Below are 14,596 nucleotides of genomic sequence, written 5' to 3' on the forward strand. Positions count from 1 at the left end.
ACAATCATTTTTATATTAATTTTTTTATTTAGTTAGTTTGTGGGTAGGACATGATTTAAAAATTTTTAACCCACAAATCAATCCGTAAAATGGTGAATTGAATATGGATTGAGTCAAATCCGCATTCGATCCGCAGGCATATAAATTGGATTTGGATTGAATTTCACCAATTTGTGGATTAAATTGGATTAAAAATTTATATTTCGTAAAATCGTAGATAAGATATGGATTGATGTCCAATCCGCAAAATTCGATCCGCGAACACTCCTACTAGAAGAGTTGTGAGCTTATTCTTCATTATTGTATTAACAAGAATGCAAACCAGTCTGAATCACATCAGTTTGAAAATTACAAAACAAAGAGTTACATTATAAAAACATAAAAAAATAATCATAAGCATTCTGTTGAAATCAAACAAGAAATTATTCAAGCTTTAATGATATACAGATTTTCCTGCCTTTAAAATGATTCAAGCTTTAAGAAGGCATTATTCAACTATCTGCTATTCGATCAGGACTTGATTGGTGAAAAAGTTCCTTTTTAATCATCACATTCCATGTAGTTTCCTTTACTGCAGCAATTTGTTGACTGCAGTGAATGTGGGAGCTATATCCACAGGAACCTGAAGACATAAGAGAATTAATCATGTACTTTAGAATATCAAAGTACGCGAAGAACATGCAACGGAAACTCCAACTTGCAACTACAACATACATTATGCCACCAATTCTAGCAATCAAGAATCAGAACCTACTACAGCACAATTCGATTCTATGCTTTGACTTGATTTTGTTCAGTTTTGGTTTTAAAAAGCGAATCTCAATTGGTTCAGAACCATCCTAAACCAGACCAAATTGGAAATTGAAATAGCTAAATCATGTGTATTTGCAAGAAATATTTCACAGGAGTGCCCTCAGAGGTTCAAGTGCAAGTCAACATGAATAGATAACAGGACAGGTTATACCTGAACGTTCTCCAATTTTTGTAATGCAACTTTTAGTGGCTGTGTCATTGTACAATATTTCTGAAGAAGCAAACTTGCAGCCTCTTTGTCACCTCTTGCCTGTATGGTGAGTATTTCTGTACTCAGGCTTTCGACTGCACCTTCAACCTTTCAAATGAAAAAAAAGCTCATTAGAGGTTTTATTTCTCAGTAAATCCATGAAAGGAGAGGAAATTAATTCAAAGGCTTTACCTTGTCAAAATCAACAGAAAAGGTATCATCTGAATGCAGAATAAAGGCTTCTTTCTCAAACAACCAGTTAAACTGCAGTGCTTGTCCTTTTCTGTCAATAATTATTAGATATAGAATAAGCCGCACAATAATTAGAGAAATTAACACCAAGGAGTGGATTAAAAGAAGTATGAATATCTCCCTTACCCATGAGATTCCTCTAAGCCAAATCGCACTGAACGGAAACACCCCGCCAGGAAAGAGACATACATGGATTTCACCAAACTCTTTGGAAGCAAATCCTGCTCTCCATGGAGGGTGCAGGCAATGAGATAGAAAGGGAAGAAGGACATAGATTATTAGACATTGCACTGACAATATTATGAACAGAATTCGCAAATTATTCATCAGTTTCTGCAACTGTTTCAAAGCTCTCTATCTTGCATACTCTATCTTTACTTGCAAACCTTAAGCCTGGGAGAAAACTGAAAAGGCCAAATAATATGTGAAATCTAAGACGCCCCTCACATGTAAAACTGAATTATACTCACACTGTTGTCAAGTTGATCCATGCACTTAATTAACAACTTAAGACACCTCTTGGTCAACTAGGTCCTTACCATGCTGTGTAGCCAACATTCATGAAAGTTTAAGCATACAGAAAAGGGCCTAACAATGATATTCAAAATCTTAACACATCAATTGATATTTTTTCCTAAGAAATTGCTACATAAATCAATTGGGCATCCTAGTTCTTCATACATCACTAATAGACCTGAAATCATACCACAGTTGAAACGTAGTATTCTTTCTTACCCTGCCGATTAGAAACTTCAGTGCCCAAAGGCCAACAATGTCAGCTTTTGCTTCTTCCATAGCTGAGTGAAGTTCTTGCAGTTCCTGAATCCAAAATATAAGTAAGAGAAATCAGAGAAGATGTTCTTTTATGACTGAAACAATGATGACAAAAAATGGAGAATTCTAAAACGGTCTTCTTAAGGCTATGTCAGGAGTGAACAGAGAAGCAGAAAATGACTTCATATACATTTTGTAGAGAAAGATGACTTTTCTCATAAAGAGAGAGAAAGATCAAATAAAAATATCTCATAAAATGCTAAAAACGAAATCAGCACACCTATAGCAGTAAGTCAAAGAACTACTGAATTTAGACTGGAGCAGTTGCCAGCTCAAGTCTCTCAGTGACTTGCAATTGCAGTGACTATTTTTCTTGGGCATTTAACTTTTCACTTCTCATCATACTGTTTAGAAGAATCCATGCCATTAAAATATAGTACCTCTAAGTCACAGAAATGGAATTTTGGTGCAGTGATGGAGCATTTTCCCTCCAAGTTAAAAGATGTTTAGTTTTTCTAAGAGCTTAGGGCATCTCCAATGTAGCACTAAACTTAACACCAAATCACATTTTACACCATTTTTGGTGTAAAATACTTCTCCAATGTAACACTAAAATCAACACCAAAATGGTGTAATGAATAGTATTGCACCAAATATGGTGCAACACTATTCATTACACCATATTTGGTGCTAGGGAAAAAAAGTCCCAAATATCCTTATTACTTTATCTTATTGACGTATATATCCTATTTTATATAATATTTTAAGTTATTATTATTATTTTTGTTATTTTTTAATTTTTGAATATTATACTAATATTTTAAATAAAAAATATTCAACACAAAAATTAATAATAAAAGTATTCACTAGAGTATTATTGTTATTGTATTGTATTTTTCTATATTATTGTTGTTATTTATTGTTATTGTATTTTTCTATATTAATGTAATGTTTAATTTTCATAATGCACTTATTATTGTTATTGTAATTTTCTATATTAATGTACTGTTTAATTTTCATAATGTACTAATTTAGTTAATTAAATGTAAATTTAATAATTTTCTATATTTTTTTTGTTAATCGATATAAATTACTTATTACTTAATTATCTATATTAATAGTAATAATTATTGTGTAAATTGAAATAATTCTTGAGAATTAAAGGAAGAAAAAGAAGAATATTCTTTTTGGTGTAAAATTTGGTGTAAATGGGTTGGAGATGAAATAGTAATTTGGTGTGAAAAAGGTACATTTTTAGTGTTGGTGTTACACCAAAATAGTGTTATGCATTGGAGATGGCTTTATGCTGAAGTGATTGGGTTCGTTTGAGTACTCCGTTCGAATAGTAATCTAATTTGAAGAGTTATTATAGCTTAGACCAAACTCTTGAGCACCAGGTAAGAAACTGAATGGACGAGTTTACTCAATTTAGGTAATGTATCCTCCCGCAATAAGAATAGAGAAGGCCAATAAACTCAAATATGGTAGCATTGCTGATGTAATACGACAAGGATAAAGATAAAATATATCTGCATTGCTAAGTATCATTCTATTATAGAAGACAATGTAAAAACATATTGACACATTAAAACTCAGAAATCATAGTATGTGAACCGGACATGAAGTGACAAATATGTAAAGTATGCAGAAAAGTATGTGAACCTGACATGAAGTAACACATATAAAGTATGCAGAAAAGGAAATCAATACAACTAACCAATCTCACTGTAGACTGTCGACCATCTGGAAGTGTGATGCTATGAGGCCCAATACCATGGCAGCACTCATGGCAGATGTTGTGAGTGAAGAAAGAATCAAAATCTACAAGTTCCTGCTGTTCCTTTCTGATACATACATCAGCTATGGGCCGAAGAATATTCTTGAACCTGGATAGAAAACAGTCATATATTTTAAAAGAAGATTCAGATTATAATTTTACCAGAAGAGAACAACTTAAAACATGATAATTAAGAAATTTAAAGGTAATGAATTGTACTTTGCTTCTGAAACATTTTTAAGCATAACCATTGATGTTCCTCGATCTTTTACTATACGCTCATCATTAGGCAAATTGAAAGCAACAGTCTGAGGACCTTTCACATCCTGATGTAAAGTCAAATTCATAAAACTTAGCTATTTACCCAAAAAATAATAAAATGCATGTAAAGAAATACAAAAAATGATACCCGTAAAGATACAGCTGGCAGTAATGTTCTGAACTATATATTCCTTATTATAATAATAGATTGTAATTTGGTTCAAAATCTTAATCCCAATTGACTAGACGATGCAATGACCCGTCTGATCTAGAACTGGTTGGTTCAAATCTAATCCAGATGAACTAATCAGAATAAGATCAGACTCAAATGCAGAAATAAAATATTGGTTGAAAATTTGAGCTTGGGGAGAGCACACGAGTGTGTGTGCACAACACGTGGAGAGGGAGAGCCAGAGAAGGATTCAAAATAATGCTGTTAAAAGATAAAATAACTGAGTGTTTAGATTCCAATCCACTGTTGATCAAGTAGAAGCAATAATCATCATGCGGGTATTTTCTAAAAATTACTCACTCCTGAGTTATAAATAAGCTGAATGACACGAATGGGAGCAGCAATGACATCTTTGGATTTATATGCATTATCCATTGGAAGATTTTGTTCCAAAACCTAGAAAGCAAACAATATCTATTAGCAACAAAATTTTGGTAGTATAGATATGAGAAATTGGTTACAAATTGAACCCATAAAAGCACCTGCAAATTATCACCGAAGAGTTTAACTTGAGCTGTTGCTTTGTCATCCCGAATCCCAATAAACGCTTCAAATGTTGCCTAATATAAATATAATACAACTAATGAGCTACATGTTTGATACAATAGATGTATGAACAGCAGCAAGGATGTACAGTCACAAAGTTTCTTTTCAAATAAATATTCGCACTAGGATGTATGTTATGTAAAAATGAAAATTATAGGAAAGAATACTTCTAGTCAACTTACTCCTAGTCAACTTTCTCCATTTTTATTTCATATAATTTCCATTTTGAACCAAATAAATTTTCAGCTAGAAATCTTAAAAGGCCACAGTCAGCAAATGTTAAAAGTTTTTCTAAACAGTTCAGAGTTATGTGACTAATAATGTAGTAAAAAGACGTTTTTCACATTTCTACCGCCAATTTGGACAGTGCAGTAAGCATAATGCTAATTGCCTCCAATACAAGCTCACTGGTGTACGACAAACCTTCAAACTACACAACAAATTAAACCTGATTCACTGCACGTATTACTACTGCTAAAGAAGACAACACAACCTGTCTCAGCATTGTTCAGAGTTGGTAAAACATCTCAGAAGTTCTAACTGCTGGAAGCTTTTGCAAATTTTCTGCTATTTCATTTATAAGTTGACTATAGCCTGGGTCTTAGCGCTGTTATGAGTTGTTAGTACACCTAACCAAAAAAAAAAAAATCATAAAAAGGTTTGATCTCTCTAATTTCAAGTACAGGTGACCCTTTTTTTTGTAATTTATTTTCTATTCTTGTTGCTTGAAAATCATACACATACACTCCACTGATTCTTTATAAAATTTTACCTTGTACCCAAAAATTGCATCTTCATATGTCTCATAAGGCCCAATGGTGACATCCAACTCAGAATCCTACATCCAACAAGAAAAAGGGCAAATTATATGCCAAGAACTCCAAGTAGCACATTAATAGTGTTTGACAGGAATTATTTGAAGAGGTGGACTCAAAATCTGTAAGTGGGACAAGCAAAAGTATGGCAAATTTTAAACCCAGTATGCTATTGAGCTTATACAATATTGCACAAAGCCCTAGCAAATCATTATATGTAAATTCTGGAAATCTATCTCTCATAGACAGCTTCATTTCCTAACAAAAGCTTGAATTAGAAAATTACAATGGTCTTCCATGTTAAGTAACTACTTTGCCTAAAAGCCTAAGCTCTTAGGTAAAGAGAAAATCGTATTAAGCATTCAAGATCTAGCAGCCCACCTCACTTGCAAAGACTGATATCTAACAAGCTTGTCATGTGGACCAAGCCCATAGAATGATTCAGGACCATTACAACCACAAAGGAATAACAAAAACACTAACAGATATAGAAGGCAGAAGTAGAGCCAAATAACCCAGTACCACAAGAATAGTTTTATTCTATAATTCAGTACCACACAAGAAACACCTAATTCAGTATATAATTAATAATCTGTAAACTAAATGAACATTAAAAAATATTTCCAAAATATTACTAATATTTAGCACACTCTCCTCACTACTATTATTCATTATTTCTTCTGGAAAATATTGCCACCAACAAACACAGCTGATCGTCTTTCTAACTTGCAATATTCTCAGTATGACAACCTATGACTTGATAACCGACTAAGATAGCTAATCTTACGTCTATCTTGTGAAATTAAATTAACCTAGTAAATTCTCCATTTAAGTTGACTAAACCATGATAGCAGAAATGCTAGAAACAATATCTGACACCGTCTATAAATTAATCTTATGGGCAATGCAGTCTCCAAGCTCATCAACTACAAACATATTAATTCTAATTTTCATATTACGCTGCTATAGCTCTTATCATTTATACAAAGCTTCATCAGGTTGGTTGCGCTGAATCCATTATGTCTTGGTCAGTGGTCTACATACTCATTTAGAACTCCAAAGAATTTGATTGAAATAGACTTTCAAAAACATTAAATTTCCTTCTTACATTTTTCTCCCAATCATATTGATAATTAGAATCTCAGAGGAGATTGAGCATGTGCAGTTTCTTATACATGAATATTGGTGTTTGAAGAGAGAAGTGAAGGCTAAGGCAAGAAAAGTCAGTATTAGCCTTTACAATATCCCATGTGCAATTTGTTAACTTCTTCCTACATACAATAACATTCATGCGGTTAAGTTCTATGCCATCCCCCGTCCCCAAGAGCATAAATCAAAAATAAAATAAAATAAAATAAAGTTTTGAGTAGATGCTATTTCCATTGTTTGTCCCAGAATGATATACAGTGTATGATGAATCGTTACATGAATGTAAAACATATGTGTACAGGGTTCTAACCAATTCAATCCAGGCTATGTCCGAGTCATAATAGTTGTTTGAAAGGAAGGCATCGGCCTTACTATGTAGCAACCTCTTCAAACTACAAATGGCCATAAAGATTCAGTAAAAATCAGCTCAAGAACAAAGTCTGGAGATTCAGTAGGAGATGAGCTATCAACAACAAGATGTTCAGTATACATACCTAGGTGAACTGGCCATGTCCCCAGCTTTATGCAATAGTTCAGACGCTCTTGTGAGATAAGAATTATATTCTTCAGAATAAGGGACGCTATACAGGTCATATATGGAGCCAACTGAATGATTTGTTGCATCAACAATATGACCAGATAGTGAAGAGTCTAAATTAAACTCACTCCGTCTCTTGATAACAGTGAAAAAGCTTGTTGCATCTTCCTGTTGCTTTTCTGTTAAGCTGCTCTTCCACAATTCAAATTCCTAGAACATGAGAGAAACTTATGGGTCTCCATAAGATGTGATGCTATTTAAATAGATATTTTGCTTTCAGCACATTATGAACTTCTAATCCATTACCATTTTATCCATGTCTGGAGGGTAAAAATTAGCACCGGGAGGTTTCGGCAAAGGAAATGAAGCTTTGTATTCCAGACCCTTCCACCCATTAACAGGCTTTGTAGCATCAGGAAGTAACTTCACAGCTGAATCTGCGGTGGTCAGAAATGCCTCATTTTCATCAAGGGAGGACCTGTTAGAGAATGGGATTTTTTTTTTTTTAATAAACAGACATCTCCTTTGTGGTACCTTGCTTTGAAAGTAATAAATCCGGTGAAAGCAACAAAAAGATGGGGGTAAACAATATAGGTAGTATATAAACAAATTGTTAAAGGGAGGACATTAGGAAGACAGGAAATTGAAAAGTTTCACTAAAAGACATACCATGGACTCTTATTAATCAAATAGTACATCCATTTTAACTTGTCTAATTCTGATGCATCAGCATGCTCCTTTAACCAATCTCTCAGAACTGGATTGCTGTACCAAACCTGATTTTGGAGGATAAGAAAATTTATGTTAGCTAGATCTTGGATTTACAGAAAACTATCAATACTTGTAGAAAAGACAGTAAATAATTTCTTATATTACATTTCAAAGAAAACATAATTTCAGATGATTTAAAGATATGATTCTGACCATTTTCTGAACATATAGAAATCCAAAGCATACAAGTTGATTAAACTGAAACTCCCTTTTTCACCACATTTAGCATACACTAAAAACAAAATTAAACAGCAAAGTTTTGGTATTTCTTTTTCCCATTTGAGATATGCTAGCTTGTGAATATGCTGTACTAGACCATCCAATATGACTGGAACCCATAAAAAATTACCTACTAATGATAATTCAAAGAAAAAATTCAAACACATTGTTGATCACATATCAAAATCCATTTCAAGATGATATTGCTTCATATGTGCAGCATATATTCATAATGAAGTCTTAAACTGTAGATAGTATTAACGCATAAGAGATTCCCAGTACAATTAAATCCTTGGCAGCTTGTCTGCTAGTGTATCTATTTATTTGAAATGCCTAAATACAACCTGCAGGTAAAAGATCTCATCCATAACAGTTGCAGCCTTGATGACTAAAACCAGAGCCTCCTTGTCAGCATCTGAAAGCCCGGCCAACTGTATAGAGGAAAGAATTCTGAGCTTCAATTTAGTGCATAGATACAGAAAGGAAAATGTACAGAGGAGACAGCTGACTTCAATAAATACAAATCATTGTCAGAAATAACATGTCTCATATGTTTAGGAAATAATGTGAATAAAAGCTATAATTGCCGGTGGTAGAACAAAATCATTAAAACCACAACATTCATGAAAAATTATGCCAAATTGATGGAAATTAAAAGCTCGAAGATCTTAAATTAAACAGATATCATAATGAATAAGGCACCGAAGAATGCCAAGAACACAAGAAAGATGACAACCTCAGCATTGAGGGAAACAGGAGCATATCGGCGGAGTTGCTTTTGTAGAGTCAAACTGCGTTCCATGGTGTTCTCTTTGTACCTACATCAAATTGAGATGAAAAACATGTTGTAAAAAGAAAAAAACATCACTTGAAATTCGGATTCAGTATAGACAACATGACAAGATTCCTTTGTCCTTTGTAGAACAAATGCATAAAAGAACATATATCTGGGCAACCAACAAGCTAGAAAGGAACTTCTTTACGATGGCAGCACTAGACCATGTCATAATTATTATAAAATTCTTATAAGAAGATTAAAAATTCTTCAAAAGGCTGACCATGGAAGGACACCCATGATGCTACAGTGTATTTAAAAAACTAGACAAATGGACTATACCACGGCATTACAGTACATACCTTTGAGAAATAATATTAAAGAGTTGACCATATCCTCCATTTACATCGTAAGGGACAAAACTGGGATCATCCTTGGCAAGCAAGTTTTTGTATTCCTCGTAAGCAATATATTTTACAGCAGAAACTTCCGTTTGCTACCAAAAGCAAAAGCAAAAGCAAAAGCAAAAACATAGTCAGATTCTAAGGCAGGTTGATAACAAGAAGCATATCATGTCAAACAACAGGCCAATTGAGCTTGAACAGACATTTGCTTATTCTAGCATTTCCTCTCAGCTGGCCAGTGAAATATAATAAACAAGCATAAGTTACCACCAATTTACTATTAAAATGAGACCACGACCACTTGATGCAGGGCAAGCCCGCTAGAACTGTTTGGTCTCAAGCAACTGCAACTATGTTGAGGCCTAGCCTATTGCAGGAGATTTACAAAAAGTGAATAAGCTGGCGGGCCTCAAAAACACTCCAGTAGTGTACAATTAAGAGAAGAACATCTCCCAGAATAATTTATCTAGTTTATGAAACCAAACAATTTCAAAAGCTTTCACAAAACCAAAGGCCTCCCGAAATCATACAAAATCAACCAAGCTAACCCCCCCCCCCCCCCCCCAACACTACGATCATTGTAAATATCATTTAACATTAAAGGTCACAATATCACTTTGTTGGACCAACTAAAGCTATGAGCAGTGGGCTGTATGAATAAACTATGTGGAAACATTAAAATCCTCACCTGAAGAGTAAAGGCCTCCAAAGGAATTGGATTTAGAGTCGTCACTAGGTATACATCGGCAAATTCATTGTTAATGAATTTTCCATCATTTATGACACTGCATTCAAATGTAAAAGCAGTTTTAGGTCTTTATAATCAAGATCAACTGGCAACCTATTGAATAAACCCAGCGATACAAAAGTAAATGATGCTAAGAACATTAGGTTTCACAATACGAGAAGCAATACGAACAAAGTAATCACAATGATTCAATCATAAAAGGAAACACGACAAACAGATTTGTCCTTGTACAGACTATGAGATGACAATAAGCAATATATTTTTTGCATATCCTACTTAATTTCTCAATTTATCCGGTTCAAATTTTAGAACTGAAATCATTCAAAATCCTATTACTCCTTTGTTGCAATCAAAATTACACTATTTCTTTCCGTTCAGAGGGAACAAATGGGCCCCTTCTTTTTCTTTTTTTGTGTTGTGTCTGTGCAAGTCTGCAGGTATAAGCAGGAGGCAACCTACATCATTTAAAGTCTGGCACAACTTAAGTATTTTCTTGGCTTTTTGGCATATTTTACTAGTCAAGTACTTATATATGAAAATTTTATTATTATTTCTATTGAAAAAATACGGTATTGTTTGATTAATTTACTTGATCAAAAAGACAGTGTTATCAATTTCAGTTTAATTGCTTCAATTTTAGAACAAAAAGATCATCCTTCAAGTGCTTGTAATCAAAATGCAAACCCAAGCCATGTAAAAGGCTACCTCAATCATTTCACTGGAGATTTCTTTAATTTCGCTTTGTTAAAATAATTACATTGAATTTGAAGAGGATCATGACACATGAAAGATGCTGTTTCAATTTTTCCAGATTTTCCACAAAACAGAACCAATGAGAAAAGGAAACTGCATTACTTTTATGAGTGGAATGGAGGGAAGCTACCAAGATTGATAAGAACAACTGATGGCCATTGGCAAAGCACAATTCATAATCTACTAGACAAAAGAAATTAAACACTGTAAGGATGAGAAGAATTCCAGATACTGACTTCTGTTGAAGAAATGTGAATACGAACTCAAATGCATCCTTTGGAAGGTTAATGCCCAGCTCTTCTTGAAGCTCCCTCCTAAATGCAAACAATACCAAATTTCATCAACAAGCATGATATGTTCAATTTTTAAACCACTACTAAAAGAATGGAACATTGTGCAATCCAACAGCAGTATCAAGTAAGAAAAAAAAGAGAAATGGGAAAAGACATGAGAAAAGAAGGAACGGTGACCTGTGTAACTCATAAAAATGTAAAATTTGTACAATCTATAGATTCAGCTTTACCAACATTCACCATGTACAGCAGCATACTTTCTTACAAAACATACAAATTTAATCAATAATGATCAGAAACAAACTTTACTCATGTTTATCAATTTCATATAAACTTCTACACAGAACATTTATAAAGAAATAAACCAAGCACATGGGATTCGAGGTGACCATTAGATATCACAAGACACATTCCTAACAACAACCTACTATTGTAGGACTTGTATCAGACACTCCGTGGGATATATAACATGGTGGCATATCAGCCACGCTTAACAGCAATGGCAACTTTCACCAATCATAATGAAATAAGGCATCCATCCAGTCAAGCACCCACTTCACATAAGAAATAATTATCTGTTAGATGAGCTTTTTGAAGGACTAATCTTGGATAGCTTACCTGGTAAGAAACCCAATCGATGATAACATGGGATGAGGTAATTCTAAAAAGGAAAGTAATCAGTATATGCTAATTGTGGGTTGAGCGGTTCAACTGACATAGAATCAAAGCTAATTCGACAAAAAGGTCTCATATATGAACCCATGTAATTGGCAATTGTATCTGTTTCTCTCTTCATTTTGTTTGGTTTTGTTTCTGTCTTCTGTTTCTGTGGTATATTAAAGCTTCATCTAATTATTTGGATTGTTACCTAATAGTTGAATATTATGCAGTAACTTAAACACTAAAATTATCTTTCACTCTCTATGCTACACTACACTGATCAGATTATAAACTCTAAATAGAGTAAGACAGGTTCTGATCTACATGGAAAGTTTTCATAATAAGCAAACATGAAATGAACAAATAATTGACAGCTATAAACTATCTATATATCTACTGATCAAGCTATTTGAAGAATCCAATTAGTGGTAGCTTAATAAACAAGTAATCACTTCGTACCATGGATCCAATTAGTGGTAGCTTAATAAACAAGCAAACACTTTGTATCATGAACCAGACGTGCCATTTCAAAAATAGACGGCAAAAACTACAGAAAAGGGTATCCCAGCAAAACTAGCATCAAGACTAGGGGGAGTTTCCTTACTGGGCTGATATAAGCGATGAATCACCAGCGGATATATGGCCAGCACTGGAGATATCCCACATCCCCGGCCATGAATCTTTGAAGTCAGCACGTCGCTGGAGAAGCAGTTCCTGTGTACTCTCAGCAAAAATCCACGCGTTCACAGTTCTATGGTAATCCCCAACTCGATGAACTTCACTCCTACATTTATTAATTAATTAAAAAACCCAAACCATCAATAAAAGTTAGAACCTTAGAAGTGACAAAATTGAACTTCCATTTGATTGGGACTTAAAAGAAGCAATCAATGTTCAATAAAACTATGTCGTTTTTTTTTTTTTTTTAAGTTTGAAATTGATTGATCAAATTCTAGTCATATTAAAAATTAAAAAAAAATTAAAAATTGAAAGCAGTAATAGAATTAAAGTGCACATGCCTGGGCTTAGTGATCCCAGTTTTTTGGCCAGTCATTGTTAGGACGTCGAGATGCTCTTCTTGCACAACACTTTCCGCCATTGCTATGCTGCTTCTGCTGCAAAATGATTTTTTTTTTTTTTCCTGCAAATTCCTCACTTCAAAAGTCTTTTACTTGTCTTTCATTCAACGGTGGCGCTGTCGTTTCGTTGTGCTTAAATTTTTTACGAGGAATTTGTGCCCGATGTGACCCCACAAAAGTTTATTCATGTACATGGACTAGTGCTGCCCTTTCTTCCAAAATTCGAATGTTATGCCCATCTTGATTCCAAATTACTAACCTAACCCCAGTTTGAGGATTTGATAAAGGAGGTAATGATACAGCCACAAACTCTTGTATAAATTTATTTTGTACAAATTGACGTGGCATTAATTCATTGGTTGAATGAAAATATAAATTAATAAAAATAAATCATGTGGGCCAAGTGATATTTAATTCAACAAATCTTATCATGCCACATCAGTTTGTACAAAATAAGTTTATACAAGAGTTTGTGGCTATATCATTACTCTTTGATAAAGATATGGCATCATAATTTAGAAGGATATAATAGTCAAATTATGGGGTCTGGCTACGGTACCACAGTGGTACCGTGCCACTTCTTTTGTTTTTTATGGCTGTGTTATTGTAAAATTTTCATATAACCCCTTCACTCATGTTTATTTAAGCTTTGCTTTACAAATATTAAGTTAATGTCTACTACATCCATATAAATATTTTAATTAGCACCTTGTATTATTTATTATTTATAAATTTTTATGCTATATTATATCTATATCACAATACCCCACTCTTTATAATTTTGAGATTAAATAATTAACAAGGAAAAGAATTGGATCAACCCGAACTTGTAAACCCAACCCGGATTCTGTTTTCATTTCCGGCCACTCCACCAGCCAAGGTTGGTACCGATCGAAAGATCGTGCGACGCCGGTCATCTCCATGTCATCCTTGTAGCAAAAAAAATCGGGTCAAACGGAACCCGCAAACCCGACCCGCATGCCGTTTCCGTTTTCGGCCACTCCACCGGCCAAGGTTGGTACCGATCGGAAGCTCGTGCGATGCCGGTCATCTCCATGCCATCCTTGTCGCCGGAAAGTGTTCGAAAAGCTGTCGATCGAAGCCGTGAAAAGCCGGATCAATTCGCCACCATTTTGCCGGTTTTCGGTGACACCACCACCTGAGTTTTGTTCCCCACAATTCCCTCTGTCTTTTACGACCAGCGACAGCCACCGGAAGAGCTGATTTGCCGTTGATCGGCCATTGAATGATTCACGGGTTTGGGAGAAATTAACTTAATACTTGTTAAATAAAGTTTAAATAAAAATGAATGAAAGGGGTTACATGAAAATTTACAATAACACAGTCATAAAAAACAAAAGAAGTGGCACGGTACCACTGTGGTACCGTAGCCAGATCCCAAATTATGTAGATTGAAAAATGATTTGTCTGTATCATCGTTTCATCAAATACTCTAAGTTTGGGTGGGAACCAAACATCAAATCAGCCAATAATTAATAATTTCAAAAGACTAAATTTATTTTAAATGTGAAACTCAATTTATCATA

General features: G+C 34.2%; 1 protein-coding gene across 1 annotated transcript; it reads right to left on the reverse strand.

Annotated features, from left to right (window-relative positions):
- Positions 1 to 260: 260 nt before the first annotated feature.
- LOC18036747 (nudix hydrolase 3) lies at positions 261 to 13,309 on the reverse strand. The gene is made up of 21 exons (XM_006427624.2): positions 12,990 to 13,309; positions 12,575 to 12,754; positions 11,254 to 11,331; positions 10,205 to 10,301; positions 9,475 to 9,608; positions 9,074 to 9,155; positions 8,682 to 8,768; positions 8,017 to 8,123; positions 7,654 to 7,825; positions 7,304 to 7,557; positions 7,120 to 7,201; positions 5,618 to 5,683; positions 4,782 to 4,859; positions 4,600 to 4,695; positions 4,026 to 4,132; positions 3,747 to 3,915; positions 1,991 to 2,074; positions 1,382 to 1,476; positions 1,196 to 1,286; positions 965 to 1,111; positions 261 to 622 (listed from the first exon to the last, which is right to left on the reverse strand). The coding sequence occupies exons 1-21, from the start codon at positions 13,067 to 13,069 to the stop codon at positions 569 to 571; spliced, it is 2,340 nt and encodes a 779-aa protein (XP_006427687.1). The 5' UTR covers positions 13,070 to 13,309; the 3' UTR covers positions 261 to 568.
- Positions 13,310 to 14,596: the final 1,287 nt, after the last annotated feature.

This window comes from Citrus clementina, unplaced genomic scaffold (genome assembly GCF_000493195.1).
Source record: "Citrus clementina cultivar Clemenules unplaced genomic scaffold, Citrus_clementina_v1.0 scaffold_7, whole genome shotgun sequence".
Lineage (NCBI taxonomy): Eukaryota > Viridiplantae > Streptophyta > Magnoliopsida > Sapindales > Rutaceae > Citrus > Citrus x clementina.